Source organism: Coccidioides posadasii, chromosome 3, assembly GCF_018416015.2.
Source record: "Coccidioides posadasii str. Silveira chromosome 3, complete sequence".
NCBI lineage: Eukaryota > Fungi > Ascomycota > Eurotiomycetes > Onygenales > Onygenaceae > Coccidioides > Coccidioides posadasii.
The window spans coordinates 471,998-484,012 of NC_089409.1; the positions used below are offsets into that span (position 1 = coordinate 471,998).

Consider the following 12,015-nt stretch of genomic DNA (forward strand, 5'->3'; position numbering starts at 1 on the left):
ACCCCTGCCAGGCGAACCTTCTGGATGAGAAACTGCAATTTTGAGATATCTGCAACCTGGCAGAAAGCCCAAAATCCGGCTGGACCTGCTTGTACTCAGGAAACTATTCTTGCATGACACCTTTCAATTCGCGTAGGATATATGCTCTCATGCATCTGACCGCTGGTTCCATTGCTCGTTGTCGATATCGGACGAGGGCCGCGCATCAGTAGATACAGCACTTGCCACGGAGTTGCTTGGGACTGCAGACAGAAGGGACGGGAAAAGGATTCAAGCAGAGGTAGCTCACTGACAGTTCGCAGACAAGGTCAGTCAAAGTTGAAGTGGAACAAAATTTGCGGAAAGAATCGAGGTTGATGGATGTAAAGCGTAGGCAATCGGGAGGGTCACGCGGATGGATTTAGGCTTAAAACGGCGTTGAAGAAGGGTCCCTCTGAGTGGTCACACCCCAGCACACAGAAGCATCAAGGGGTTGCCCCACAGGGCTTAGCGCCGCCTGAATCAGGTAAGGTGTCAAATCGCCAATTCGCGTCGCTTGGCCATCCTAGGTCTCCCAAACTAATCACGGCGTACCCTGTATAGTCTTCAGTCTTCTCGAAGTTCCAACCAAAAAAAACTCGTGTTTTTTGAAATAACAACATCTTCCTGTGTTCTCCTCCAAGAGCTTTGTGGCTCACCATCCTCCATCTTCTTTCTCAATAGAGCACTACGTATCCCGATCCACCATGTCCACGGGCCGAGCTACGTTCCGGAACGTTCACTTTTACAATGCGTTGACAGGGGATTGCCTTGGAGGATTTTACCAGAAAGGATCTCTCACTGAAGAAAGCATGATTGGGATTCTTACCAACATACTTTTAATTGTGGAACAACCTTTTACTGTCAAGCACAGAATGTCGGATCGGATCATTACTCCTTCAAAAGACCCGGTTGAGCTTGGAGATTATGACATCTCCTCCACAGGTTTGTGTTTTTACGTGTATAATCCACAGAGGGCACTTAAGCTTATTTATCTAGGACCCCTTCATCTGAACGATGAGCCATGGGTGGCGCGACTCATCGCCTACTCTTCCTCAGGCCGAGAGGATCAATTCCGCAGTGGGGTCCGTGCGAGAGATCGGAAATGCGTTATATCTGGACGAGTCAACAATCTAATCCAATTGAACATGTGGCCAGCATTTCATGCTGCGCATGTGTTTCCACTAGAATGTGAGAATCTCTGGTGTGAATTCAACTATGGGCGTTGGGTAACAAACATGGATGATGCTGTGGGCATATCCAAAATCAACTCAACTCAGAATGGTCTACTCATGGACGCGTCTTTGCACAATCTTTTCGACCAGTATCTCTTCTCTATAAACCCAGATGTAGGTGCTTAGGATGCTTAACTTGTTTGCTCTGCTAACATGGCAAAGGATGGCTACAAAATCATCTCATTCTTCCCTGACGACATGACCATTGATGGAAGAATCCTGGATCCCGTCTGCCGCGATCCAACCGACCCTAATCATGTATCAGATGAGCTCCTCCGATGGCATTTTCGACAATCCGTGCTTGCCAATATGCGAGGGGCAGGAGAGCCTGTCTTTGAGTCTGACTTCCCCCCGGGAACGGATAAGATGGCAGTCCTTCGTGAGGAGCTGTATGGAAAAGAGAGGTTCGAGATGGAAATTGAGTCGCGACTACGATCCGTGGGCTAGAGGCGCCTGACCAACATTCCAGCGAATATTCAACGGATTGTCTCGTTCGTGGATCCCATTCGGTCACAGCGCTCGGATTGTGGATGCTATTATCCGGCACAAGACATAGGCGATGAGTCGTTTTCAGGGTTATACACCTTTACTTTTTCCGTGAATATCTTGTAAACCGGGTGGTAGACAATTTATTTCTCAGCCATGGAAGCAACCGCTATCTCTACGCCAGCGAGTTCTCCATCGATATCTCCCGGCTTTCCATTATATCCTACACAAGTTGCAACAATGCTCTGCAGAGAAGGTATAAGGACTATGACAGAAATTGAGGTAAGAGAAAAGTCTCAGGAGGGATATATTCTTGTTTCTCGTCAGGAGCTATGATAGCTGACTTGTGAAAATAATCGTTACAAAACTGCAAGAACAGGGCAGAATGAGACCGTTCCAAGCAGTACAAAAAGAGAATTGACATGTGGTTAGCTGTAAGAGGTTAGGCCCTCTATCAGTTTCTCAGGCGTTTGCCCTCGACATCCGCCAAGTCATCCGCCAAGTCGTCCACCAAGTTGTCCGAAGGATAGCCCTATCCTTCGATAAACTGGAGTTTATCCGTTATCACATGACCTAGAACTGCGCTGGTGCTTTTATTTACATCTTTTATCCTTCGTTCTTTTCTCCTTCTTCAACGTTTCCTCTTTGTACATAAGGAATATACTAGCTATTTGTTATACGCTCCCGTTTCCCCTACTTGTCAGGCTGGGTTGCACCCCCACATTACATTAGCTCCTGGTTCCCAGGATGCGAACCAAGGCTTAGGCTATCATCAAAGGCATGCCTGGTGACCTGGTTAGGGATGTTGGAGCGGCTTGAACTTGGCTGTGAGGTTGCAAAAATGCCCTGGAGGAACAGCAAAAGCGTGGCCTTAGTTGGAAATGTGGTCTGCCCTGGGGCTTGGGAAAAATGCCGTGGGGAAATCTGAAATGCCCTGGTCAGTTGGCAATGTGGTTTGCCAAAAATGCCCTGGGGAAATCTGAGGACGCTTTTGCTGTTCCCGCTTTTTTTCAACTTGTTCAAAGCCACCCCTTCCCTGACTACCTCCCACTGAAAGCTATAATTTTAATTTGCCCTAGACCTTTTCACCTTCTTTATCTCTTCTTCCATTGCTTCCAGCAATGTTTATGGCGACTATGAAGCACTCATGTTTATTCCTGGCTTAGCAGAAGTATACCTAGGTAAGCTATCCATCTCCTGTGGTGGTTCAGAAGTTAATAGCACCAGGCCGGAGCATGACTACAGAAAGAGCAATATTTTTGAAAATCGGGAGCACCCCAGCACGTGTAGCAAGTCTTTCACTTGAATACAGAATTCTTTTTATTAGAGAGAGAGTCAGAGTCAGTTATCTTGCTGCTCTTTCTCTTACTGATGCTTGGAAGGGGCACTGGAGTTACTGCATGGAGTGACACATCAGGAACGAATGGATCACTGGCGGGCAAACCCTCGCATGCCTCGAAGGAGATAATGAAAGAGTGACTTAGGCTGTCGGGTGAATGCTGGCCATTCATTGAAATTCCCTTATCTGGCCGAGCGCTTGTGGCAGTCATCATCTTACGCACAGTCTGATGCTGTGCGCTTCGCCGTTCAGTCGGAAAGTCCACATCCGAGTAGGCAAGATCAAAGTAAATGTTGCTGATGAGGTCGTCCGCATTGATTGGTGGCTGAAATCTCATCGTCTCTTGAAGGTCGTACTGCACCTTGAGTGTGCCGCAGATTAACTGGAAGGAGTGTTAGCGAGGATCAACAAATGGGGTCTCAAGCACATGCATTCTTTGTTTCTCGCTTCAGCGTCCAGGGGAAATCATGATTCGATTCGTAACAATAGTAGATCCTCCAGTATCGAACTCTGACGAGGAAGCCACTTAAGGATACGACGTTGTGATTTTCAAGGTACCATCATAGAAATGCTTCGACAACATTCAAGTCCACGTTTTCGAGCTAGTGACGGTGAAGTGGGCAAATATGTGTGTCCCAGCTAGTGAGACGGATCGTAGAGGATACTGCCCAATGACGTGTGTGAGGGAAGCTATGGAAAAAGAGGGGGAAAAGAGCGAGGCCGGCGAGGCAATAGCGAGTGGAGAGACATATCCATGAGATCTAGCTATCATACAAGTGACTGATCTCTCTATGCAATGAGTAATGTACAATGTGTGTCCTCGAGAGGAAGATGGTCCAAGATCAGATGCTCGAAAGCGTACAAATATAGAGGGCGAAGGGAAAGGGGGGGGGGGGGGAAATCGGCGCCGGGCTGACTAAGCATAAAGCAGGGGCGGGTTCCCCAGTACAATGGGGTCGGCTTCAATTCTTGAACGAACCTTGTCAAGGTAAGAAGGCTTCAAGCAGAAAGCAGGTCAGGCGGATGTACCGATTCCAATTTTTTTCCATGCCTGCCATTGTCGCCAGTGTATTCTCCTCGAGTTCTGGCTTTGGTGGCTCTCTTGGCCTACTGATCATATCCATCCACTGTGTACGACTCCTCTGAGCTGGAACCTTGCGTTTGACGGGAACCCTGCTGAAAGGCAAGACTGGGGACAACTGATCGATAAGGGTACATCAAAGGAGATGGGTATCAGAGAAAGGAAGAATGCTGCACGCCCAGCACTGTACGAACTTATATATTCTGATCATTGTACTCCGTAGAGATTGGCCGCAGGCTCTTTTTGGAGGAGGCGTGAACATCGAAGAGCTCAGAAAAAGCGAATCATGGGCATTTTTTGATGTGGTGTGCGCTGGACGGAGCTAAGAGCTCCTGGCGTAAAAGCAGCACCGCCAACAAAAAAGGCCACGCCCCTTGTTGACGTCCCCCAGTTACTCCGTACCTCAACCTCAACCCATTGCCGGGACAGACAAGAGCTTCGTGGCGGGGTATCACGGCGGGGTAACTCGTTCACACACCCAACCAGCTCTGACGAGACGCTCCGTACTCACACCACCACACAGCGACATCCCACGATTATTCCACGAAATTCTCCATCCGTCTTTATGTATGTATATGCATGCATAATGTGTGTGTGTGTCCACTTTTTCCCTTTTGCTTCCTTCATTAGCCGTCGAAGGAGAAAAAAAAAAAAGGACATCAAGCAGTCTGTTTGCTGGCGGGCTCAAACAGAGATGGAGACACCATTGTTTGTGTATGAGTTCTTAATCCGATGAAGACAGCAGCGTTGATCCCGCAGTGCTCCCGTATCGTAAAACATCCAGAAAAGATGAGCCATCGCCGCCTTCTCGCTGTGATCGTGACTACCCCTCGGCCGGCCTTTTCTTCCCTTCATCGCCCGAAACTCTCTCTTGGAAAAAGCGGATCTTCCTGGGAACCTTGACAGTTGCTCTCTCATCAACCCCGCCTCCCTTTTTTCATTTTTTTTTTTTTTTTTTTTTTTTTTTTTTTTTTTTTTCCCCGTGGAATCTCCCCTCGCAGGATCGCACTAGTAGATAACACGATTGACAGTCGCCGATGGAGTGTCTTTACCCGTCATCCTGACGTTCTGGCTGCCCGACAGATCCGCGTCTTGACGGCATTTTCTTCGAGAAGTCGGGTATTTTGAAGGAGAAAAAAAAAAAAAAAAGGGCCGCCGTCCAATCCCTGTGCCATTTTGAGTGCATGGTGGGATGCATGTCTCCGCCCGTTCTGCAAAACAATCCCGTCATCGAGGACTTTCCGGCTGATCACTCGAGTTCTCCTATCATTAATTCCGGCCTTGGCATAATGGATCCATGTCTATGTCGTCGCCTTTGTAACGAGTCAGTTGGAGTTGGAGGGCATTCCATCCCGGCTGACAGATCAACCCAGAAGGAAGTTTTAGAAGTCGCGCTTTAAAGCATGCCACGAGACGTCTGCTCACGATGATGGGTTCGTACATCAAAAAGAGAGAACTCCGTATTTTAATAGGACAACACTCTTGTATGGAGTTATTCCCCATTAATACGATATTATTGCGTGAGTGAGCACGGGGCATGCCGATCGGATCTCCCCAGGGTGGACCGTGACGCGAGGATGATTCGCATAAGTCCGGGCCATCAGCTGCCCTTCTTCGAGTTTCTCCAGGTTTCAGCAGCGCGGAGAGCCTTTCGTGCACGCTCCCCAACTCCGCGACATTTCCAGTTTACTATGTAACTATGAGCATATAGTTTTTACCTCTGGGATCGCGCTGAACAGACTGTGTGCCAGACCGTTGGATCCCAGTGCTCTGGAAGAGGAGCGTTGATGATGCGACAGACCTCAAGCCGAGGGCGTTTTGTGGGGGTGTTTTTGTAACGCTTTTGACGCGCCAACAGTCGGAGCTGAGGAGCCTTATTATGTCCCGCGCCCGCTGCTCCTGGTCACTCCCACCGTCACTTGCCACTGTCATCGTTGTTACATTTCGGAGTCCTGCAGGTGGACAGTCGTTCCCTTTCCAGCCCCGTCTACTCCGTACCTGTCTTTTTTTTTTTTGTTGTTTCTCTCTTTTTGCGTATTCTGTTTGTCTGTTTGACTGCCGGCAGAACGCGCAATCCAGCACCGATCGACGCCCACGCTGATTGGCCGAAGCTCCAGGTCGCCGGAAGGAATGAAGCGCAGCCAGCCTCTGATTGGCTGGGGTGGCGGAATTGTTACTCCTCTATATACCAATCAGAGGCCGTAATTATACCAGTGGAGACGACCCACATCGCCGATCAGGAACTAAACGTGCTTTATTTCGGCGCTATACCATATTTGGTATGATGTTATGGATCCTGTCACTGGGGAAGTGGAGCCACTAGTCAGGTACGGAAGTTACGCTAACCCCATCTGGTCTGGCGGGATGTGCCAGCTGACCAACCAGGAGACGCCGGCGGATGCCCAGACATGTGAAGTTCCCTTTCTGAGGTCTTTCCCTCCCCGTCGCTGCTGCCAGGTCCAGTCGCTTGCTCTTTCTCCATCTTCATCTCCATCTTTGGACTTCGCTTCTTCTTCTTCTTCTTCTTCTTCTTCTTCTTCTTCTGCTTGTAATTTTTCCTTTTCCTTTTTCTTTTTCTTTTTCTTTTTTTGGCCTTCTTCTCTTTGTGTCTTGTTTAGTGAGTGTCTTGTATCTAATCTCTAATTCATAATTCCAGCCCAATTGGCCTGAGACATTAATTCACCTGTCAAGTCTGGCTGGCGACACTTGGTCCCCTTTCTTGGTCTTGCGACTGGGGTCTCATGCATTGATTGACGTCGCATCCGTCAAGTTACATACATAGATTGCTTGAATATTCTGCCCCAGCAACTCCTTTTACCCCGTCGTCCCTTTTCCCCTTTCATGATCCTATTCCCTTTCTCTTCTTTTCTTTTTCTCAACGCTGCCGAAACCCTCGATGCTCACCGCCGACCATCGCCATCATTATCACCAACGCCAACACCAACACCTATCTTGAGGAACGACTTCCAGCTCAACGTCCGCCAAGCCGATTTCCATACAACGGTTTACCACTACTGCCGCCACGAACCCCCATTTTACGGTCGCATATTAACCTCCAGGTGTGGGTGGTGGTTGAACTGCTTTCTTTTGCTTTTGTGACTGTGACCGATATATCCTGGCTAAAACCCGCAACAATCTCGACCCAGCTCCCCAATGATCCTGCCCGCAATCTTTGATCACTTTCTGAACGACCATGGCGGGAGACCTAGACGACTTTCTACCAAAAATAAAATGTTCAAGCTGCCAGGCAGAGGTCGAGCTGTCGGCCATGGGAGAACATGTCTGCCAGAAGGAAGATAAGCGTACGCAACACCGAAGTGCCTACACTGTGATCCATTTTCATGGACTACCATACTTCGTAACTTTGGAGACGAATCCACTGACATTGCTGCGTGTAGCACTCCCTCCTCCACCTGCACCACAAGCAGAGGCCAACTACGGGGATGGTCGGCCCAGCACAGAATTGGATAACCTAGATGGGCCTCTCGCCAAGGTTGGACGCATGGCACCCCCACCTCCCATTGATCCCCATGCTGCAAGTAAGTCTACAGCTCCTTGTGTACCTCCCTTCCAATGGCGCATTGCTAAATATGGCACAAGACCGTCCCTTTCTCCGATTGCTCGTGCCGACATCTCCAACAAGCGGCGGCATCAAATCGGCGTCTCCCCTGTCCTTCTCGCCAAAGTCACCCATGCGTCAGCCTCAACGAAGTCAAACGTCACCCTTACCCAATATTCCCTCTCCAGAGCGAGCTAACATAGACTCCGTGATTCCTCCATTCCCAGGACCTGATCCTAGAGCCAGTACAAAGAGCAGGTCTAGGGCCAGGACCTTGGTCAAAGGAGAGCGCGTCCAGAGTCCTCTGGTAACCAGTCCCTCGGAGATTGCGAATAATGGCTTAGATTTCCGGCTCAACCAGTCAACATCAACGCCAGTACATGAGGATGATGACGATGATGACGATCATGAACGACGTCGACGCCGCTCGCGGGCCAACAGGCACAAACGGGAGGTCTCAGTCGATAGCAAAAGCCTATATCGAATGTCAATGGCAAGCAGTCGCTATGGGGATTCGATCTCTCGATCCTCCACTCCAGGATTCCCAAACACCGCTAGCCTGCGTGGCCACCCTAACTACTTGGACGAGATCCCCCCTCTTCCAGCCTTTCCCATCAAGAGTTACACACCAACCCCTTTCATAGCCGAACCAGAGCCGTATCAATTTCCAAACACAGAAGAATTCGAAAATGATAGAATCGCCACGACTCCTCCCAGGAGCTCTGGATTGTCGACTGGTCTTCCCGGGTTTGAACTTGGATTTCCTATCGATGGGGAGCCCCCAAAACCGCAAGATCGTCATTCGCATGCTGCACGATTATCAGAGGGTAGCCGTGGCAGCGTTCCTCTAGAGGTGAAACGTCCGGATTCGCAAAGGGGACCAGGTCAGGATGTTGATTTCCCTGCGTATTCTGTCCGGGAGGACTTCTCCGTCTCGAACTTTGCACGCGGTCTTGGTCTCGGTGACCCTTATCATACGACAAACGATTCTACTTCATCCTCAGATTCTTCTCCTTCGGACGCTGCAACAACAGTATCCTACTCTACACAGCCATCCGAACCACCCAGTGCAGAGCTGAAGCCCCCTCCGAGCCCCTACAAGTACGACCTTGATTCGCCAACGGACCCGTTATTCCAGCAGGGTCGCTTTGAATGCACGCCACCGAAATATGAACGCTTTGGTGAACTTGAATCTGAACCAAAGCCAGAGGAACGAAGAGGTGAAGTACGATCCGTCAGGTCTCGCCGTCCATCTCAGCCCAACCAACGCCCGACGAAGACCGATTCCCCTCCACCAACACCCGCTCCTCCAAAATCGCCTGGACAACCTCGTCGTGTTCGTTGTCGGGGCTGCGGAGAAATAATCGTCGGCAAATCTGTTTCTTCTGCTGATGGTCGCTTAACCGGTCGATGGCACAAAGCTTGCTTCGTGTGCTATACCTGCCATTCGCCCTTCCAGACGGCGGACTTTTACGTTCTGGACAATAATCCGTTCTGTGCACAACATTACCATGAACTAAACGGATCATTATGCGCCTCTTGCGGACAGGGAATCGAAGGACCCTGTCTGCAAACCGAGGAGATAGTGCGAGACGAGAAAAGCGGTACGGAAAGAAGACAAATCTTCCATCCAGACTGTTTCAGGTGCAAGATGTGTCGAATCGTGCTGAGAGAAGATTACCTCGAATGGAATGGCGACGTATACTGCGATCGAGATGGTCGCAGAGCAGCAGCCATTGCATATTCTCCTCCATCGCCAGGTTTTCCTCCTGGTCCCGGTCCTGGTCCCGGTGCCGGTTTCGGTTCAGGTCCCGGACGAGGCCGATCCCCAGGACCCGGGTACAATGGTCCACCACCTCCAGGCTATGGCCGTCGACCGTCCTACAACTCGCCGCTCCCCGGCGCACCGCGAGGTGGATCAGGCCCGGGACCAGGTCGAGGCCGCGGCCAGGGTCCAGGACGAGGTTACCCAATTCCGCCCAACCGAGGACCTGGCGGTCCTCCCGCAATGCCGAAAATATACCCTCCCAGCAGAAGCGGCAGTGGACGCAGCAAGCAGCCTCCTCCGATGGGAAACTCTCTGAATCTTCCCGGTCCACGCAAGTTCCCAGAACGGCGGAAGACGAAACTGATGATGCTATGATGATACACAGACACACACCCCTTATATAATTATACACATATATGTAATTAGATCTAATTACTAACTCCCAGGGATAGGCGGAGAGAAAAGACAATGCTCTCGATAAACGCCCCCTCTTTGCTCTTTAGGCCCTATTATTCATACGGTTCTACCATTCCCTATTCTAGTCTTGCCGTTCTACATTCCCCCTCTCCTTCTATACCCCTTAACGATCCCTCGCTGCCCGCTGCCTCCGCAAGTTCCTGTATCCTCAAAACAATTCTCCTTTTTCATAATCCCGTCACCACCAGAATGCTCCTTTCGTCTTCTTGTTATTGATTTGTATCATGCTGCCTGGAAGTGTTGATTTCCTTGTCATACTCCTTTTTCTTTTTTGTTCCTCTCTCTCTTCGTTTGGACCCGGAAAACAGGACTGCTGGAGATAGCTTTATACCCTCTTGTCTTTTGACATTTTTGTTCATTTATTGAATTGTCTATCTACTGATTTATTCATCATTTTGTTTTATATTTCCTGCTGTATTATTTCTATATTATTGATCCACTTTGTTCAGTTCATGCCTTCTTTGCCTGTTGGTGTACAGTGCTGTATGTGAATAGCTGATATTATCAGTCAACACTCAATTCACGCAACTCATTGGTATAATATCATAGTCATCTATTCCGGAATGCTTCTATTCATGTATAACTTAGGCATAGCCGAGGGAATCCTCCACTGTGCTGTCCAACCTCGCAATCCTAACTGGGTATATCAACATCAACAGCATCCCAAGCACCCACGACGCCACTGCCGCAGCCAGCGCCACGAGCCTCTGTTCTAAGCTGATCTCCGCCTCATCACTTGCAAACCCATCCCCATAACCATCGTCCTCCCATTCTCGCACAATCTCGCCAAACAAAGCCAGCTTATCGGTAATCACTCCATCCACTCTCCTTCTTACACTCCAGCGCATCAGCACCTCTTTATTTACAGTCCACACAAACACAGCCTTCCCAGCTCGCTTGGCATCCGCGAGGAATCTCCTCCCACCGCACCCCATAAGCACTTTCTGATTCACACTGAGATTAACCCCCGGAAGGGATATGAACTGGCGGGCATATTGGATGGAAAAAGTCGTTATGGCAAGCGGGTATGAGGGGAAATGGTGTCGCACTTTGGAAAGATATTCGGCCTAATTGATCCGATTAGGGACGGGGGAATGAGAGCGCGTGGTCACGCGTAAATATATAGCGTTGGACAAGGGGGAAAGGGCATATGTAAGAAGGAAATTGGCCCCGCGTACCGTCCAGCAGCCTAGTACCACACGCTCATTCCAGGGTCGATGGGGAGATGCGACGGAGTCGAAGGCCTGGCTAAGGGCGGTTATTACATTATGTGCATTATTGTCAGCCTGTTCTTCCCCTTGAGGTGTTAGAGCGGCTGGAAGTTTCTTCCGGTGACTTGCGATGACAGACCTTTATGTCCAGGATTATCCACACGTTCGCGCGCTCCGGGGCAGCTATATAATCCAGCAGGTCTATCAGGCGCGGCATGGGTCTGTGTGGAGGCTTCACGGTCCGTAGGGCACTCAAGCATTTCCAATCGCAGTCGATGACACGTTTGTCGACGCCAAAACAGCGTTTAAGCGTAGCATCCTAGGGCAATGCTCAACTATCAGCCATAATCTCCAGAGGATTATGGGTATAAAACACATATTGTAGCCATAGCTACAACCGACGCACATGAGAAAGAACCACCACGCCGTCTCTTGAGAGATGGATATCCGTCTCAATCGCATGCGCACCAACTTCAACCGCATGCATGAAAGCACTCATTGTATTTTCGGGGAACTTTGCGCTGTATCCTCGATGAGCGATGGCCTGAGGGACAGTGATCCCCCCGCCTTTCGAGCGGATGGACTGAGCCCATGTAGCTCCTGCTAAGTCAGCGTCTTATTACTTTTACCGTCCCGTCCATTGCATCCGGGAGGCGTGGGGGGGAACCGACGACTAATCGGCTCGAACAGCGTACTAGAAAAGTGCGAACTCTTGGTCGACACCAAATGCCCCGTTTCCAGGGAACTTTCAGTGTCCAGCGGCGATAGACACTCCATTTCGTGAACGGTAGACCTGGATCTAACGCACAGGTTCCTTTTTGAACTATACCCGTCTCTTTTG

General features: G+C 49.8%; 4 protein-coding genes across 4 annotated transcripts; 3 read left to right on the top strand and 1 right to left on the bottom strand.

Annotated features, from left to right (window-relative positions):
- Nucleotides 1–725: 725 nt before the first annotated feature.
- D8B26_005061 (uncharacterized protein) lies at nucleotides 726–1,379 on the top strand (the record flags this gene model as incomplete). Its single annotated transcript, XM_066124702.1, has 2 exons — nucleotides 726–963; nucleotides 1,018–1,379. The coding sequence occupies 2 exons, from the start codon at nucleotides 726–728 to the stop codon at nucleotides 1,377–1,379; spliced, it is 600 nt and encodes a 199-aa protein (XP_065980783.1).
- A 27-nt stretch (nucleotides 1,380–1,406) lies between these two features.
- D8B26_005062 (uncharacterized protein) lies at nucleotides 1,407–1,892 on the top strand (the record flags this gene model as incomplete). Its single annotated transcript, XM_066124703.1, has 1 exon — nucleotides 1,407–1,892. The coding sequence occupies one exon, from the start codon at nucleotides 1,407–1,409 to the stop codon at nucleotides 1,698–1,700; it is 294 nt and encodes a 97-aa protein (XP_065980784.1). The 3' UTR covers nucleotides 1,701–1,892.
- Nucleotides 1,893–7,352: 5,460 nt separating this feature from the next.
- Nucleotides 7,353–9,861, top strand: D8B26_005063 (uncharacterized protein; the record flags this gene model as incomplete). Its single annotated transcript, XM_066124704.1, has 3 exons — nucleotides 7,353–7,461; nucleotides 7,558–7,698; nucleotides 7,760–9,861. 3 exons carry the CDS (start codon nucleotides 7,353–7,355, stop codon nucleotides 9,859–9,861), a joined length of 2,352 nt encoding a protein of 783 aa, XP_065980785.1.
- Nucleotides 9,862–10,440: 579 nt separating this feature from the next.
- Nucleotides 10,441–11,951, bottom strand: D8B26_005064 (uncharacterized protein; the record flags this gene model as incomplete). The annotated part of the gene is made up of 5 exons (XM_003066695.2): nucleotides 10,441–11,030; nucleotides 11,142–11,249; nucleotides 11,314–11,493; nucleotides 11,581–11,774; nucleotides 11,870–11,951. 5 exons carry the CDS (start codon nucleotides 11,949–11,951, stop codon nucleotides 10,548–10,550), a joined length of 1,047 nt encoding a protein of 348 aa, XP_003066741.2. The 3' UTR covers nucleotides 10,441–10,547.
- Nucleotides 11,952–12,015: the final 64 nt, after the last annotated feature.